At 38.8% G+C, this 16319-nt stretch overlaps 1 protein-coding gene across 4 annotated transcripts in view; it reads right to left on the bottom strand.

The window, feature by feature from the left end:
• Positions 1-36: 36 nt before the first annotated feature.
• sardh (sarcosine dehydrogenase) overlaps positions 37-16319 on the bottom strand; it is a 72806-nt gene continuing 56523 nt past the window's right edge. For 3 of the 4 annotated variants that reach the window (XM_079804518.1, XM_079804520.1, XM_079804519.1), the window contains exons 19-21: positions 14420-14588; positions 13572-13707; positions 37-938 (exon numbers count right to left, since the gene is read on the bottom strand). In XM_079804518.1, the coding sequence (XP_079660644.1) occupies positions 786-938; positions 13572-13707; positions 14420-14588 (458 nt within the window). In that variant the 3' untranslated portion in view covers positions 37-785. The remainder of the gene's footprint in view (positions 939-13571; positions 13708-14419; positions 14589-16319) is intronic. The other variant, XM_079804521.1, reaches the window with a different exon arrangement.

The raw sequence follows: 16319 nt of genomic DNA, 5'->3' as shown, positions 1-16319 counted from the left end.
GTATGTTCTCCTACAAGACAGAAATACAATACGAGTTACAAGATTTCACAATATGACAACATTTGGTTTTATTCTTCATAAATGTAGCAAATTTACACTTTCCATTTAAACAACTAATGAAGTTAAACAGCAGACAGCTTAGAGGCCAAACTTTAGAAAGAATTACTATTACTAGCGATGATGAAATAGGTTCAAATACAATAAAATATTCATTTAAGTGACAGTACATGGGAAACGGAATGAACTGATGGCCCAAAATGCAGAAATCATGTTCAGTTTCTCTCGTTCTGTCTGGAAAATACAGCGCACAGGATGATTTGTAACACAAAACAGACTTTCAAATTATGTGTTGAATAAAAAGACAACATCTTTATTTCATTTCATAGATTTATATTTGGCAAAAGTTCATTAAATTTTACATCTAACCACTGATTAACATTTTTAACGCACAGATATTCAATGAAAAAACTCACAAATGTTCAAACCGGCACAAAAAAGTAAGAGACAGGCTCATGATTACTCACTAAATTATTATTTTCTGACAAAAATTGATTTTGAATTAACTTTAAGGCACACACTATTACACTGTATAACCAGGTTATTTATTTAATTCACATTAGTACTTTGTTCTTCTATGATCCGTTATGGTGAATCATCCCTTTAAGACAGTGAATATAAATCCAGAAGAAACAGTCATTTGTTTTGTCCTGGAATGCTGACGCTGATGTGTTGGATAAAGGTCTGTAAACATTTACCTCTGTTATACTGAACTCAGTCTGGATCAATTACATTTTGGCCTTGTCTTGTGGAGAGCTGTAGATGCCCTTAACACGCTTGTTTTCAGGGTCAAAGGGTGATTTCAAGTGAGCTGTAGCTTTGTATGTGACGCCCATCCTCTCCAGGGAGAATTCACCACTGCGGACGAAATCAGGGCTCACCTGGGGAGCGATTTGAACACAGACATATTTAGGTGAAGTTTGAGTAAGATGGATTTATGATTCAAACTAAAAGGCTTTTCTTTTTCCATTCATATCAGTGTCAAACCATGCAATGCAAATGAGGTCTTCTCTCCTCTCCTCACCTCCCTCTCTTTCTATCTTTCCCCTCCTGCTCGCTCTCTGTCAGGGGTTGCATCTCTTTTTAATTAAATCTGAACAAGCTGCAGGCATTACCCCGTGGAGTCGAGATCAAGACGCAGTCGCTGGAAAACTAGCCTGCCCTCTTTAAGTGTGCACATTGCAGCCTTAATGGACACATTGCTAGATATCCACTGATGGGCTCTAAGAACTAAGCAGTAAGCTGTGGCTACAGTAACTAAAGCACAAAATGCTGTGCAATGCCTCTATGTACAGATAAAACATACTATTTGCTCATGTAATTAATACAGAAGCTCTATACAGCATATAAGAATGATAACAGTGTCTTGAGCTCCGCATACTCCAGCCTATGTGTATTTAAAGGCATTTCAAAATATTATTAAAGCTGCGAGCAGCGATGACGGGCCCAAGCCGGTGGCACCGCCACGCCGGTGGCATCAGCTTAACTGTGCACGGCAGGCAATTTGCATTTAAACAGGATAATTTTTTTAAATCGCTCGAATATGTCACATTTACCGCAGCAGCTGGTGCCACTATCACCACAAGCCACACCCATGATGTCATTTAAATGTAGATGATTTTTAATGTCATGGGATGAAATAGATCTCTTTCAAATATGTGAAAAGTTATCTTTTCCTGCTCAAAATGTTATAAGTCCAGAAGGCCAGTATTTAATTCAAGGTATTTGTATAGTTCTTTTTTTACTTATTCACAAGTGATAGTTATTTGTGATAGTCTATGATATGAAAGGGGTAAATTATCATCATCAAGAGAGAAAGGCACACACACAAACTCACAGGGTGAGAGAGAGACCCCACACACACACACACCCAGGGTGAGCCTGAGAGTGAGGGGGGAGGGGAAGGACTGAGAGAGAGGCAATCTGCACATTGAACAAGATTCACAAGATTTTAACAACAAAAATAAATAAAATCTAAATGGTGGGAGAAAGTTTTTTTTACTTCACTCTCCGAAAACATTATTTTGAATATATTTGAAATCACAGATGTTGGGTGATGAGAATTGTAACTCAAATATAATTTACAAAAACTAGTCCTGTCTGAATAGTGATATGTCAGTGAGATCAGCTCGGGCGCGCACACCGTCTATGGGTGATGTCACGTATTTTGCGAAATGCGCAGTTAGGTGATGTGTCGCCCTCCACACGTTGCGAAACAGACTCCGAAATGGGGAAATGTAAATTTGCGGACTCCTGGTTGGAGTAGGATGAGTTTAAACAATGACCGCAGGGTTTTTCTATGGTTTTTCCTGCATAGCAGCCGCCTCCGTCACATTTCGTGCCACCTCCGTCTGTCGACAAAACTCAAGACAGGCAGTCCCTTGCTCAGATTAGGCATGTCGTGGTAATTAAATAATCATCAGAAATATATATTGTCACATGATCTTTCAGCAATCATTATTAGTATTTTATGATTTGCTAGTACAAAGTTATCTAAAGCCATTCCATAGCTGAATGTCTTTCCTCCGCTGTAGCTGTCCATCATTCTCCGTTCAGCATTCAAACTGCGCGTCGTGTTTGGTTACAGTCAGTCAGCTGCTCGGTAAAGCTCACTCCAAGATGATATATTCCCGTTATAATACTTGATATGCAGATAAAATAATTTATCTTCCTGGAGTTTATCTAGCGGTTTCTGAACGATGTTGTGCTCCCTACCCGGGTGACAACACAAGGCATCACACGCACAATAACCGGAATTTAAAACTGTGAAGAAACCGACCGATATACATAGTAGACTAGGATTTGTGCGCTCAACGCTCATCGTCTCTTTATGCCGTGAACTTTTTAATGTGCACTCGCGCTGCACTGCGCCCTCTGACTCCATGTTGCTTTAAGCGCATCATTCTGCACCCGGGATGCGCATAAGCACATTGTGCCGCGCTTTCATATATTTTCATAGTTTTGTGCACTTAAAGATGATTAAAAAAAATCTTGTTCTCACGTATCTATCATATATTTGTTGCCCCTTTACAGAGCTGCACATTACGTTTACAATAAACTATAAATCTTGAAATGTTATATTATTTGTGTAGGCCCATATAATTATTTACATTCATATATAAATTAAATATAAATTGTTTTTTTTATAAATGTATTTAATAAGAACACAAAGTAATTTGTACCTTTTCATTAACATTTTTAGATTTTATAAAATTAGTCCAGAGATGTTTTTTCAAGAATTACTTTTTGTAATTGCAAATTTTTTTAACTATCCACTCACCTAATTTAATATATATTTTTGTTATAGCTTATGATTATATATTTTTATTTTATTGCTCAACAGTAGTTCTCATCGCCGATGAGGTCTTTAAATATTTTGAGAAGGTCTTAAAAAAGTCTTAAAAAGGTATTAAAATTTACTTCAGGATTCCTGCATATACCCTGCATATGCATCATACGTGATCTTGGCAAACACAGCACATGACGTTTTTATTTAAAATTAGAAAGTTTTAAATTAGTTAAATTAGATTAGTTAAATTAGAAAGTTGTCCGGCTCGAAGAGAACAATATATGTACGGGGACACATGAAATGTCTACAAATGTATGTCCTCAGAAATCACAGAAGCACGCACACACACACACACACACACACACACACACACACACACACACACACACACACACACACACACACACACACACACACACACACACACACACACACACACACACACACACACAGAGAGAGAGAGAGAGAGAGAGAGAGAGAGAGAGAGAGAGAGAGAGAGAGAGAGAGAGAGAGAGAGAGAGAGAGAAACAAGGTTTTTTTTTATCCTGCTTCAAAACTAAGACACTGCTGCCATCGTGTGTTCATTGAGGGAAGGGCAGCACACATTCCCCTTTTTTGTCCTTATTTAATCCCTCGGCATGGCAACACCGTTTGAGATATCCAAAATCCGTTCGCATTTTAGCATCTTCCGTATCTTTGTTTCATGTTGACCGAGTTTGGTGGAGATTGAATAAATCGCCTACGAGGAGAACGTAAAAACTCAGAGCCTGAATTATACCAATATTCACGTTCAAACCAAAATATCTGACTTCCTGTTGGTCGGAGCTAATGACTGTAAATTAGAAAGTTGTCCGGCTCGATGAGGTCAATATATATACTGAGTTTGGTGATTGTAGATGAAACGAAGCCCTTCACTTTTGTCAAAAGGTGGCGCTATAGAGCCCCTCATCCCCACCCGTTTCTGAGGCTTTGTCCATGTGTACTGACTGACATCTCTGATGTGTGTGTTGAGTTTCAAGCAGTTTCAAGCAATTTCAAGCATGCTAAGAGCCTCAGAACAACACTGCTACCTTTTAGTGAGGGGAGGGCAGACAGAGAATAAATATTCAGAAGAAATATATTAAATAAAATAAATATATTGATCTGAAAAATAGTATGATTATTTTAAAGCTATTTGGTTACATTTTAATAAAACATTGTTTTAGTATGTTTTTAAACACACACACATACACGTTGTAATACCAGTGTAATACCCATGTCATTATACAAATTTGTGTCCTCATAAATCACAAACAAGAGAGAGAGAGAGAGAGAGAGAGAGAGAGAAACAAGTTTTTTTTTATCCTGCTTCAAAACTAATACAATGCTGCCATCTTGTGTTCATTGAGGGGAGAGCAGCAGACACAGAGAATTTCTGTTCCCCTTTTTTGTCCTTATTTAATTCCTTGCCATGGAAACACCGTTTGAGATATCCAATATCCGTTCACATTTTAGCATCTTCAGTATCTTTGTTTCATGTTGACCGAGTTTGGTGGAGATTGAATAAATCGCCTACGAGGAGAACGTAAAAACTCAGACCCCGATTTAACCAAAAGTTCACCTTCAAACCAAAATATCTGACTTCCTGTTGGTCGGAGCTAATGACTGTAAATTAGAAAGTTGTCCGGCTCGATGAGGTCAATATATATACTGAGTTTGGTGATTGTAGATGAAACGAAGCCCTTCACTTTTGTCAAAAGGTGGCGCTAGAGAGCCCCTCATCCCCGCCCGTTTCTGAGGCTTTGCCCATGTGTACTGACTAACATCTCTGATGTGTGTGTTGAGTTTCAAGCAGTTTCAAGCAATTTCAAGCATGCTAAGAGCCTCAGAACAGCCAAAAGATTATTAAACTTTGACACGTTGCCATGGCAACAGTATTTGAAATTTCAGGAATCCATTTCATACGTCTCTATCTGTCATGTTTTCACATTATACTGATGAAGTTTGAAATAAATCTGGTGAAAATAAGATGGTGATTCAAAGCATTTTTGAAAGTGACACACTTCCTGCTGCCAGTTGGTGGCGCTATAACTTTGACTCACAAAAGTCATATCCATGTGATCGGCTTCTTATAACAAACACACAGCTGAAGTTTCATCCAAACCAGTCAATGTTTGCACAAGTTATAACACACTTCCTGTTTCCCTTTTCTCGCCATAAATTCGTTGCATCGCCACGGCCAGACTTTTCGAGATATCAAAAATCCGCTCGCAATTTAGCATCCTGAATATGTTCACGTAATGCTGACCGAGTTTGGCAATGATCGAAACAATGGCCTCGGAGGAGTATATTAAATTCCAGAGCATGCGTTTTCCGAACAACCCATAATAGCTCACTTCCTGTTGGGCTGACACATAACTATGAGCACGAAAGTTGTTCGGCCCGATGAGATCTAAATGTGTATCAAGTTTCATACATGTACGTGCAAGTGTGTTTGATATATGGACCAAGTTTTCAGACCCCACTTTAGGGGGCGCTGTCGAGCCCCCCTGCCACGCCCGGGTACCAGCTTCAGCCCGGCTCTGATGGCCGCGCATTCCGACGCCTGTGCGAAGTTTCAAGAGTTTTCGAGCATGTTAAGTGCCCCAAAAGTACCCGAGAAGTCGAAAAAAAAAACAAAAAAAAAAAAAAAAAAAACAAAGAATAATCTGAGGAAGAACAATAGGGCTCTGCGCCCTTTCAGGGCTTGGGCCCTAAATATGCCCCTCTAACCCTCTATTAAAGGGATAGTTCACCCCAAAATTAAAATCATCCAATGATTTACTCACCCTCAAGACATCCTAGGTGTATATGACATTTTTCTTTTAGATGAATACAATCAGAGTTATATTAAAAAATATCCTGGCTGGGAGCCCCAAATTTGAAGGCCACAAAAAGAGCATCCATCCATTTATAAAAGCAATCCACACAGCTCCGGGGCGTTAATAAAGGCCTTCTGAAGCGAAGAGATGCGTTTATGTAAGAAAAAATATCCATATTTAACACATTATAAAGTAAAATATCTAGCTTCGGCCAAACTGCCTTCTGTATTCAACTTACGGAAAATTACGCTCTCATTCACTACCATTATAAAGCTTGGATTAGCCATGACATTTTTTTATATGATTTTTCGTGTGCAATCAAAACGCTTCAAATGATTCGGAAAGCAGCGGCACGTCTTGTCTTCAACGAGCCCAAAAGGGCCCATGTCACACCTCTCTTTATCTCTCTGAACTGGCCAACACTCGCTGCTCGCATCAAGTTCAAGGCTTTGATGCTTGCTTATGGATCCACCACAAGCTCAGCACCCGCATACTTCGACTCGCTCCTACGAGTCTACACCCCCACCAGAAGCCTTCGCTCAGGAGCGACAGCTTGTGGTACCATCACAGAGAGGCATGAAACCCCTCTCCAGAACACAAACTATTTTTCGCATTGAAGTGATGCAGAGATGGTTCAGTGTGGGCAGTTGACTCTGAACGATTCACTGACTGAGTACGATTAAAACTGCTAATTCATAAACAAGTTTGGAGCTGTTTTGTGAATCTTTTAGACTTAATGATTAAAAAGAACAGGTTCATTAGTGTCATTTGTTCTTGAATTGGACATTATGGTTAGGGCATTGTTTGTTGTTGAGTGTACGAAACACTGGCACACACTTGAGTAGAAATGGTATTTGACGAAACAATTTATTCACAGTTTGAAGCCCTGGTCATGATAGATTTGTGTAAACCAAAGTTTAAGATGTTATTTCACTGAAAATATTGACATCCGCTCTAGCTCTCCTTGTGAAAGGAAAAATAAACGTTTTTTTGAATTAGCCATTTAATCTAATTTACAAACTTTACCGACTAGTATGGACTTCTACAGTGCTTTTGCATCCTTTTGAAGCTTGAAAACTGTCCGTTTCTGTTACTACATGGACGACCAGTATATCTTTCAAAATTCTTCTTTTGTGTTCCACGGTAGAAAGAAAGTCAAATGGGTGGAAACTTCTAAATGTAACTAGAAACTACAAAAAAGTCTTATGCATGAAGTCTCAAGGTCTCTCGACCATGAGTAATACTTGTGTGACATTATGTCCAGTGATGTGTCTGTTATAGTCTTCCTCCTCCTGTCTGGTCCGTGGTGTAGTAATGCCGTGAGCAGAGAGAGTAAAGGTCTGATCAGATCAGTGCTCGACCATGTTCAACAGCACTGCTGTGTGCGCAGTGGAATGGAGACGTCTCAGTTCTACCTCCCCATCTGTCCCTCCTCATCTAGTTGTCTGTCAGTTAGCATTAAGTACACATCCCCCTGTATCATGTCATATTCGTAGTACAGGGACTTCAGAGCCGCCACTGTGTCCAAGCATTAAAACACACACATGGTCTCCCTTCTCACTAAACCATCACACACACACGTCAAACGCTCTCAAATCTTTAGTCTAAGTAAAGGTAGTACTGTCTATGTTTAATTACTTAAAACAATGAATAATTCAATAAAACGTAGCGTGAGTCGCCATTCTCTGATGTAATCAGCCTGGTTTTCTTTACATTAGTGCTATTTTGGACTGATTGATTTAATGCATTTGCTTACTGGATCATTGGTCTGAAAACTTTCCTGGAGTTTAGTGGCTTAAACTGATCTGATCAAAGAAAAAGAATAGGGTTAAAGAGTTTGAATAGAAATCTCCGCCTACCAGGGTTACAGGTGTTTATGCCAATGTAAATGCTCAGTGTGATAATCTCCCGACTTCTAAGATCATCTAAGTGTGTGACGTTTTTTTCATGGATACTTCGGTTAAAGGTTGTTTAATAATAAAACGTTTTTCAGTGAATTTCCACCGAAACAATGCGTAATTTGCATATGATGAGGTTTAGGTCATTGCACCCCCTGTAACCCATCAGTCACTTCAGAACAGTAAGTATTGATACTGGATTAATGCAAATGAGCACTTCACAATAATGGCAGTATGTGCTCAGCAGAGAACACGGCACACACAGTTTCCTTCATCTAATCATCGTTCTTTAAATGACCCTATGTGAGGAACAACTCACATGACTCACCCTGAAGCATAAAAGAAGAAAAGGAAAATTAGTGTGTATGTGTCACAACTCAGCAGTGTCTCTAAAATGACTTTAAAAAGGCATCTTAATACTTATCTTACTACTTGCCCAAGTACAAGTTCAATTATACCAATAAAACCATGTTGATAAGAAGTGACCTATTCTCACTTTTTAATGTCTGATCTGAGAGTGTGAGTACAACAGTCGTTAGACGAAAAAAATATTGTCTTACTCAGTATTTTTGTCTTGTTTTTCCAGTACAAATATCTAAACATTCTTAAGTCAATATACATTTACTTGAGAAGCAAAATTATATGCATGTATTAAATTACGTCATGTCCTCATGTCATATATGAAATACCTGTGATACGGACTACAGGCACATCCGGGAACTTAACTGGCAATTTCGTCACCGCCCCTTTTTAGGGGAAAATAAACTAGATTTCCTATAGACTTCAATACAAAATAGCGGCACAAAACAACGTCCGTACACAGCCGCCAGGCGTGAATAACTTAAGAAATCACTAAGATTAAGCATGTCAAGTAATTATATGTCCACCCTGCCTGCCATAGAGCGTGAAAGATACATCCACACACTTAATTTGTTCAATTTAAAAAACATGTCCCTTCATTCTCCCACCATCAAATTGGTATAACAACCCCACCCAGTGGCCAGAGGTGTCTTACCCGGATATTTACTCGTACCTCATCAAGTCACCAGGTAAGCCAGTGAATGATTTTACTTCGTTTTTGAATCATGAAGTACGGATGATTAGCCTGACGTCGTCATACTGATTCTGCTCCGTTGGGCTGTGATTATGGGGCGTGTTTCAACCGAACCAGGAAAGACCTCAATTGGATAGACCTACAACCAATCAGAGCAACGGAGCGACGCACAACGTTAGTTGTCAAATGTCAACAGAACTCAACTGCACTGTGTTGCCAAGTCCGCGGGTTGAAGCGACCCCAATTATGTGATATACAGACCCAGGAATGCGATTTTTAGCTGCCAGCCCTGCCAAAATAACACATATTTTACCCCCCAAATGCCTTTTTTCCCGGAGAACCCGGCAACCCTGTACCTGCACGCACGCTGGAATAAGTAGCCTAACGTTAGAAGAAGAAGATGAGTGTAAACGATCTTTGCCAGTGTTGTAAAAAAAAGAATTTAAGGATACACAGAGTACTTACCAACACGATCATCATTTCTGAGAGAAATAGTAAAGGTGAATGCATATACGAACAAGTTCTCCGTTTAGGATTAGAACAAACTCAACCCAAGCGCCTTTGATGACGTGGATGATTATGTTAATGTTGATCATCTGTCCATCATCGTCTAAAGCCCGCCCTGACAATTTCATTGGTCCGAACAGTTTCTGTTCGGGCATAATTACTTCTCTATGGATCAAGTCCAGACCGAACTGCCCGAGTAAAAATGTTGTGGGCGGGGCTAAGTTCGGCTGGCATCCAGGCTAACGGATGATGCTATCGGAAGCTAAATCAGGCTAGTTGTATGGCTGGACAGAAAAGTGCACTCAGTACTCTAAATATAAAGACATAATGTATACATTTAAAGATGTTTACTTTCAAAAACGAAGTAAAATCATTCACTTGTTACACCAATTTGACAATGGGAGAATGAAGGGACATGTTTTTAAATTGACCAAATTAAGTGTGTGGATGTATCTTTCACGCTCTTGGCAGGCAGGCTCGACATATAATTACTTGACATGTTTAATCTTAGTGATTTCTTAAGTTATTCACGCCTGCCGGCTGTGTACGGATGTTGTTTTGTGCCGCTATTTTGTATTGAAGGCTATGGGAAGTCTAGTTCATTTTCCCCTAAAAGGGGCAGTGATGAAATTGACAGTTAAGTTCCCGGATGTGCCGTTAGTACGTATTCAGCAACTACCAGCTAATGCCCTCGCATTCGAGTAAAGTAGCCCTGTTGCCGCACTGTGCCATCCATTCAGTGGCGCTAGCAAACACGTTCTCCCTGCGATGACGTCAGTGCGGCGCGAGCTCTGTAACAGCGCAGCGTTTCGTCCCACATTTGGTGTGTTTGGCCTCCCATACTGCAGCTCATGTATCGTATTGTTCCGGATATAAGCCAATGTTTTTTTCTTAAAGAGTTAGTTCACCCAAAAATGAAAATTCTGTCATTAATTACTCACCCTCACGTCGTTCGAGACCCGTAAGACCGTTCATATTCGGAACAGACATGAAGATATTTTTGTTGAAAGCTGATGGCTGAGAAAGGCTTCAGATAGGCCTCCATTGGCATTCAGTACACTTATACTCCCAAGACGGATAAAAGGCACTCAAAACATCGTTACAAAGTCCATCTCACCACAGTGACTCTACAATAATCTTACGATGCGACGACAATAGTTTTTGTGCGCAAAAAAAATCAAAATAACACCTTTTTCCAACTTGTTACTGCCTTCCGTGTGTGCCTCCACGACGCATGCGCGAGAATATGACGCAGATCCGGCGTTCGGACAGATGACCCAGAAGTGATTTGTTTACAATCAGAGGAAGACACGCGTGTCTAAGCTGTTGGATTCTACATTGATCGTGCTTTAGGTCTCGGCGTAGTTCTCAAAATGGGCTTAAGTGTGTATTTCATGGATTCCCGAACCCCGGCGCTACGTCATATTCTCGCGCATGCGTCGTGGAGGCACACGCGGAAGGCAATAACAAGCTGGATAAAGGTGTTATTTTGATTTTTTTTTGCGCACAAAAACTATTGTCGTCGCATCGTAAGATTATTGTAGAGTCACTGTGGTGAGATAGACTTTGTAACGACATTTTAAGTGCCTTTTATCGGTCTTGGGAGTATAAGTGTACTGAATGCCAATGGAGGCCTATCTGAAGCCTTTCTCAGCCATCAGCTTTCAACAAAAATATCTTCATTTGTGTTCCGAATATGAACGGAGGTCTTACGGGTCTCGAACGACATAAGGGTGAGTAATTAATGACAGAATTTTCATTTTTGGGTGAACTAACCCTTTAAGCCCTATTCGCAGGGGATAAGTATTATCTGGGGACCTCGTGTGATTTAGAAATTACTCCCCCACATCTGAATTTTGCGTGGCGCATTCGCACGGGATAAGCAAACCTGTGATTTTACTCGAATTTACTGACTTATCTCCCGGATATGATGTCAAGACTTGTAAATGTTTATTCGTTATAGATATAGCTGTTTGAAATTATAAACAGTCATATTGATATCATTTTGATTGTTTTATAGTAATAAGAAAAATTTTGTTCAGTTAGAGAACAGACGCTACAATTAAAAACTGAACTGAGCAATATATATGGCGGAAGATTCAGTTTCAAAGCTAAATGTAAAAGCACCCATTTAAGCAAGTTTGTCATTGTACTGGTCTGTTTTTGTGTTTTTTCATTGAGAATAATATTAAACACAATCAAGCAATTTACTCCCAAATTGGTGCTCATTCTAAAGTGAAAGTATAATCCGCGCGGCCGCACGGGAATTCATAACGGTGCGCATTATATGCAGCCTAGCTCCATTCTTCGTGAAAGATAAAGATAGAAATGCGCACAGGGAACAAAAACCTTGCAAAAATTATATACGATCCGCCTAACCCTGGCCAAATCACAGAGAAGCCGATTCACACGGGACTAATATTATCACAGGACCTCTGTGTTTGGCGAAATATGGTAGGTAATTTACAGGGGAATTTTTACTTTACAAATTACAGACATGGTCGATTCGCACTGGATTAAGATCACAGACATTCTCTGCAATTATTACAAATCACCAGAGGTCCCCAGATAATACTAATCCCGTGCGAATAGGGCTTTTACATACATCTGGGGAAAAAAGGCGTGTCTTATATTCAGGGTCTAGACTTTTACATGTCAATAATACACCGGCAACAATAGGTGGCGCTAAATACGCATAAAACGAGTGTGCCAAGAAATACGGAGTGTCATTCTAATTTTAGAAGATCGCGAGTGTAAAAACAGAGTCTTAAAAACGCTAACAGTCAAAGAAAAGCTTACCGTCTAAGAGCCGCGTGACTGTCATGTTTGCATGCCCCGCTGATGGGACCAATCTTCCCTTGTACGTTGGAATGTAAGATGGTACACAGATATTTTAAAAAGTACAATAAGATTTTACTTCTACTGTTATTTAAATTTTGGTAGGCTATATGGTTTTCACTATGAGATGGATAGATGGGCTACAGTTATTTTTATGGTATGCCAAATAGTGTTTCTTTTTAAATGTGATTTTTGGTACATTTTACCAGTATTTACCATCCTTTCAATAAAAAAATCGAAATATGAAAAATATGCACTGCAGTATGAAAATTATTTTCAAATAAAAGCATTTTCTATTTCAAAAATCCTTTATTCATACAGTTTGAACAATACTCTTTTTCCCCCTAAGTAAAGAACGAAAAAGAACTTCACCGTGAGTATACTGGGACCTTTAAATACTAGCATGTTGCTAAGCTAATGATGCAATCTAATATGCCTAAAATACATAGCACATAAAAAAATGGGATAAAACCATCTGTTTTAACTCAAAGATTTATATTTTGTTAAATACAAAAAAAAAAACAATTTAGAGTAACATTTATCTCTACAACGTCCACCACCTTAGATGAACCTTTTCACTCTGTGCAATGAATTCTGGGATTGCCTTTGATGCTGCCTTAAAGGGATAGTTCACCCAAAAATGAAAATTCTCTCATCACTCACCTTCCCCAATGTATATGACTTTCTTCAGATAAACCAAATAAAATCAATGCTCCCGTTCTACTGTCATACGAGTATTAATGAGCTTGAGCAAGAAGTATCGTTATGAAGCACAGACGTGGTTCACGTCACATATCACAATGTCCCTCTCATGAAGGGTAAAAGATTTCAAAATTGCAGATTTCGCAACAGGTTCAAGTTGGTCACGTTGGTTGGTTTGAAAGATGCTGTGCGAGTTGTGCTTCATACATCACTCCTCTACTAACAACAGACAATTACATTTTTGCCCCGCTAATGTAATTACGCCTTTAGACTAGACCAAAATGATGTTGTCATCTAACTTTTAACGTCCTCATTTTGGAAGAGTGCCTATGCAGCAATAAAACAGCTCACTAGTTTTAGAAAGACAGCTATCGCACAGTACTCACCACACCACCATCTGGGTTGCGAATATAACCATAGCCAATGGTCTTGTCAATGGCAAATCCAAATTCGGAGCGCCGCAGGTGGCCCACAGGAACGCCGTTGCGGAAAATAGCTTCCAGACCAAACATTGGCACTTTTCTGCAGGAAAGACAAACAACACATCAGTGCTGATCAAATGAGGATCCCTAAATAACATGAACACTCGTCCAGAAAAACTGCCAGATCCTAGACGCCATATTTAGACCTGGCTGTTTGATTTTAACTTTTAAAATGTTTTATGATGATCATAGATTGATTCCAAATTTGTTGTGAATTCAACTTCTACAAACTGTGCTTAGGCAATATATAAAACATCAGACTGCTGAAATATTATTTACTAATGCTCATGGCAGGCAAGAATGAAACTTTAAGCGGACAATCAAGAAAAGTGGGGGGCAAACTCAGATATCTCCTTGAAAAACCTTATCAGTCAAATGTAAGGTGACATATTATAGCATTAGTTCGGCATTACAGCAATTATTCACTTTTAAGCCAGACGGTCTTTAAATAAATGTCAAAAAACTTGCCAGATACCCGAGGCTATGAACACACTGATATTAGCCTACTGCTGTGCCTTGAATTTCAACCCCTAAGATCTCATTCAGGAGTACATCTGCTGAATTGATGCTTACTTTTTTTTTACTGTTGTTGTGACGTTTTAAAGAAAACAGAGCAATAACCACAGAAATGATTATAAAATTAAGTCAAGGGTCCATTAAAGGTGCAGTAAGCGATTTCTGAGAAAGTTATTTTACCATGTTAATATTCCAGCCTCCTTCATTATGTCTACATTCATAACAGTGAAACTTACTCATCAACTGTGAAGCAGACGATTCGTCTGCGCAGACCCTCAGCCTTTTGGGCCTCCAGTGCCTTACGACCAAGGAAGGGAATGGAGGTCTTCATCTTACAGGTGAATGCGAGTCCCGCCTCTAGTGGAGTGTCATCAGGACGCAGATCTGCATGCCAATGCCTGTAACCTGAGAGACAGACAGTTCATTCAAAATTATTTAAATAATACAAAAAAAAGAAAATGTGATCTTTGTTGGTTTCATATTATATTATAAAAATGTTGGTAAAACTTCAGAATGGGGAACACATATTCACTATTAACTACGACTTTTGCCTCAAACTCCTAATTTACTGCTTATTAAAGGGTTAGTTCACCCAAAAAGGAAAATTCTGTCATTAATTACTTACCCTCATGTCGTTCGACACCCGTAAGACCTCCGTTCGTCTTCGGAACACAAATGAAGATATTTTAGTTGAAATCTGATGGCTCTGAAAGGCCTCCATTGGCACAATGCACGGTTCACTCTCAAGACCCTTAAAAGGTACTAAAGACGTCGTTACAAAGTCCATCTCACTACAGTGGTTCTAAAATAACTTTATGAATCGGCGAGAATAGTTTTTGTGCGCAAAAAAACCCTAAATAACGACTTATATAGTGATGACGATTTCAAAACACGGCCTCATGAAGCTTCGAAGCGTTATGAATCAGTGAGTCGAATCAGCAGTTTGGATCGCCAAATTTCAGCAGTTTGGCGGTTTGACACGCGATCCGAATCATGATTCGACTCACTGATTCAAAACGCTTCGAAGCTTCATGAGGCCGTGTTTTGAAATCGTCATCACTATATAAGTCGTTATATAGGGTTTTTTTGCGCACAAAAACTATTCTCGCCGATTCATAAAGTTATTTTAGAACCACTGTAGTGAGATGGACTTTGTAACGACGTCTTTAGTACCTTTTAAGGGTCTTGAGAGTGAACCGTGCATTGTGCCAATGGAGGCCTTTCAGAGCCATCAGAATTCAACTAAAATATCTTCATTTGTGTTCCGAAGACGAACGGAGGTCTTACGGGTGTCGAACGACATGAGGGTAAGTAATTAATGACAGAATTTTCATTTTTGGGTGAACTAACCCTTTAATAGTTAGTAAGGTAGTTTTTTGTAGTGTTTAAGTTTAAATTTAGGTATTTGGTAGGATTAAGGGATGTAGAATAAGGTCATGCAGAATAAGTTATTAATATGTGCTTTATAAGTACTAATAAACAGCCAATATCCTGGTAATTGGCATGCTAATAAGCAACTAGTTAATAGCGAGACCTTAACTCAAAAATAAAGTGTAACCAAAGTTTATGCAAAAAAAGATCTATAATTGTCAACAACAAAAAAATTATTAATTCTAAAAATGTTTTGAACATAATGACTTCCCTCATGTACACTACCGTTCAAAAGATTGGGGTCAGTACAATGTTTTTGTTGTTGTTTTGTTGAGAAATGTATATTTTTATTCAGCAAAGATGCATTAAATGTGTCAAGGTGACAAAAAAGATTTCCATTTCAAATAAATGCTCTTCTTTTGAAAATTCTATTCATCAAATAACGCATCACAGTTTACACAAAAAATAAAAACACTGATGACATTTATTTGACTGGCATTTTCAACACTGATTATAATAATAAATGATTATTCATAATAATAATAATTATTCACAGTAATACCATATTCACTTTTTTTTTTTTTATCTAACCAACCCCAAATTTTTGAATGATAATGTAGTAGGCTGCAAAACAATAACTTTTATTCGGTGGACCAAAGATTTTTGTGAATTTTTAGGAAATAATAATTTTGAATTTGTTATTATTTCCGCCCTGAACCGGCTTAACTCATTGCAGTGACGTGAGGGAATTTTCCTAGCCCATCT

Source organism: Gobio gobio, assembly GCF_949357685.1.
Source record: "Gobio gobio genome assembly, chromosome: 22".
Classification (NCBI taxonomy): domain Eukaryota; kingdom Metazoa; phylum Chordata; class Actinopteri; order Cypriniformes; family Gobionidae; genus Gobio; species Gobio gobio.
The sequence above is the reverse complement of the archived record's forward strand: the minus strand, read 5'-3'. Positions and strand labels throughout refer to the sequence as shown.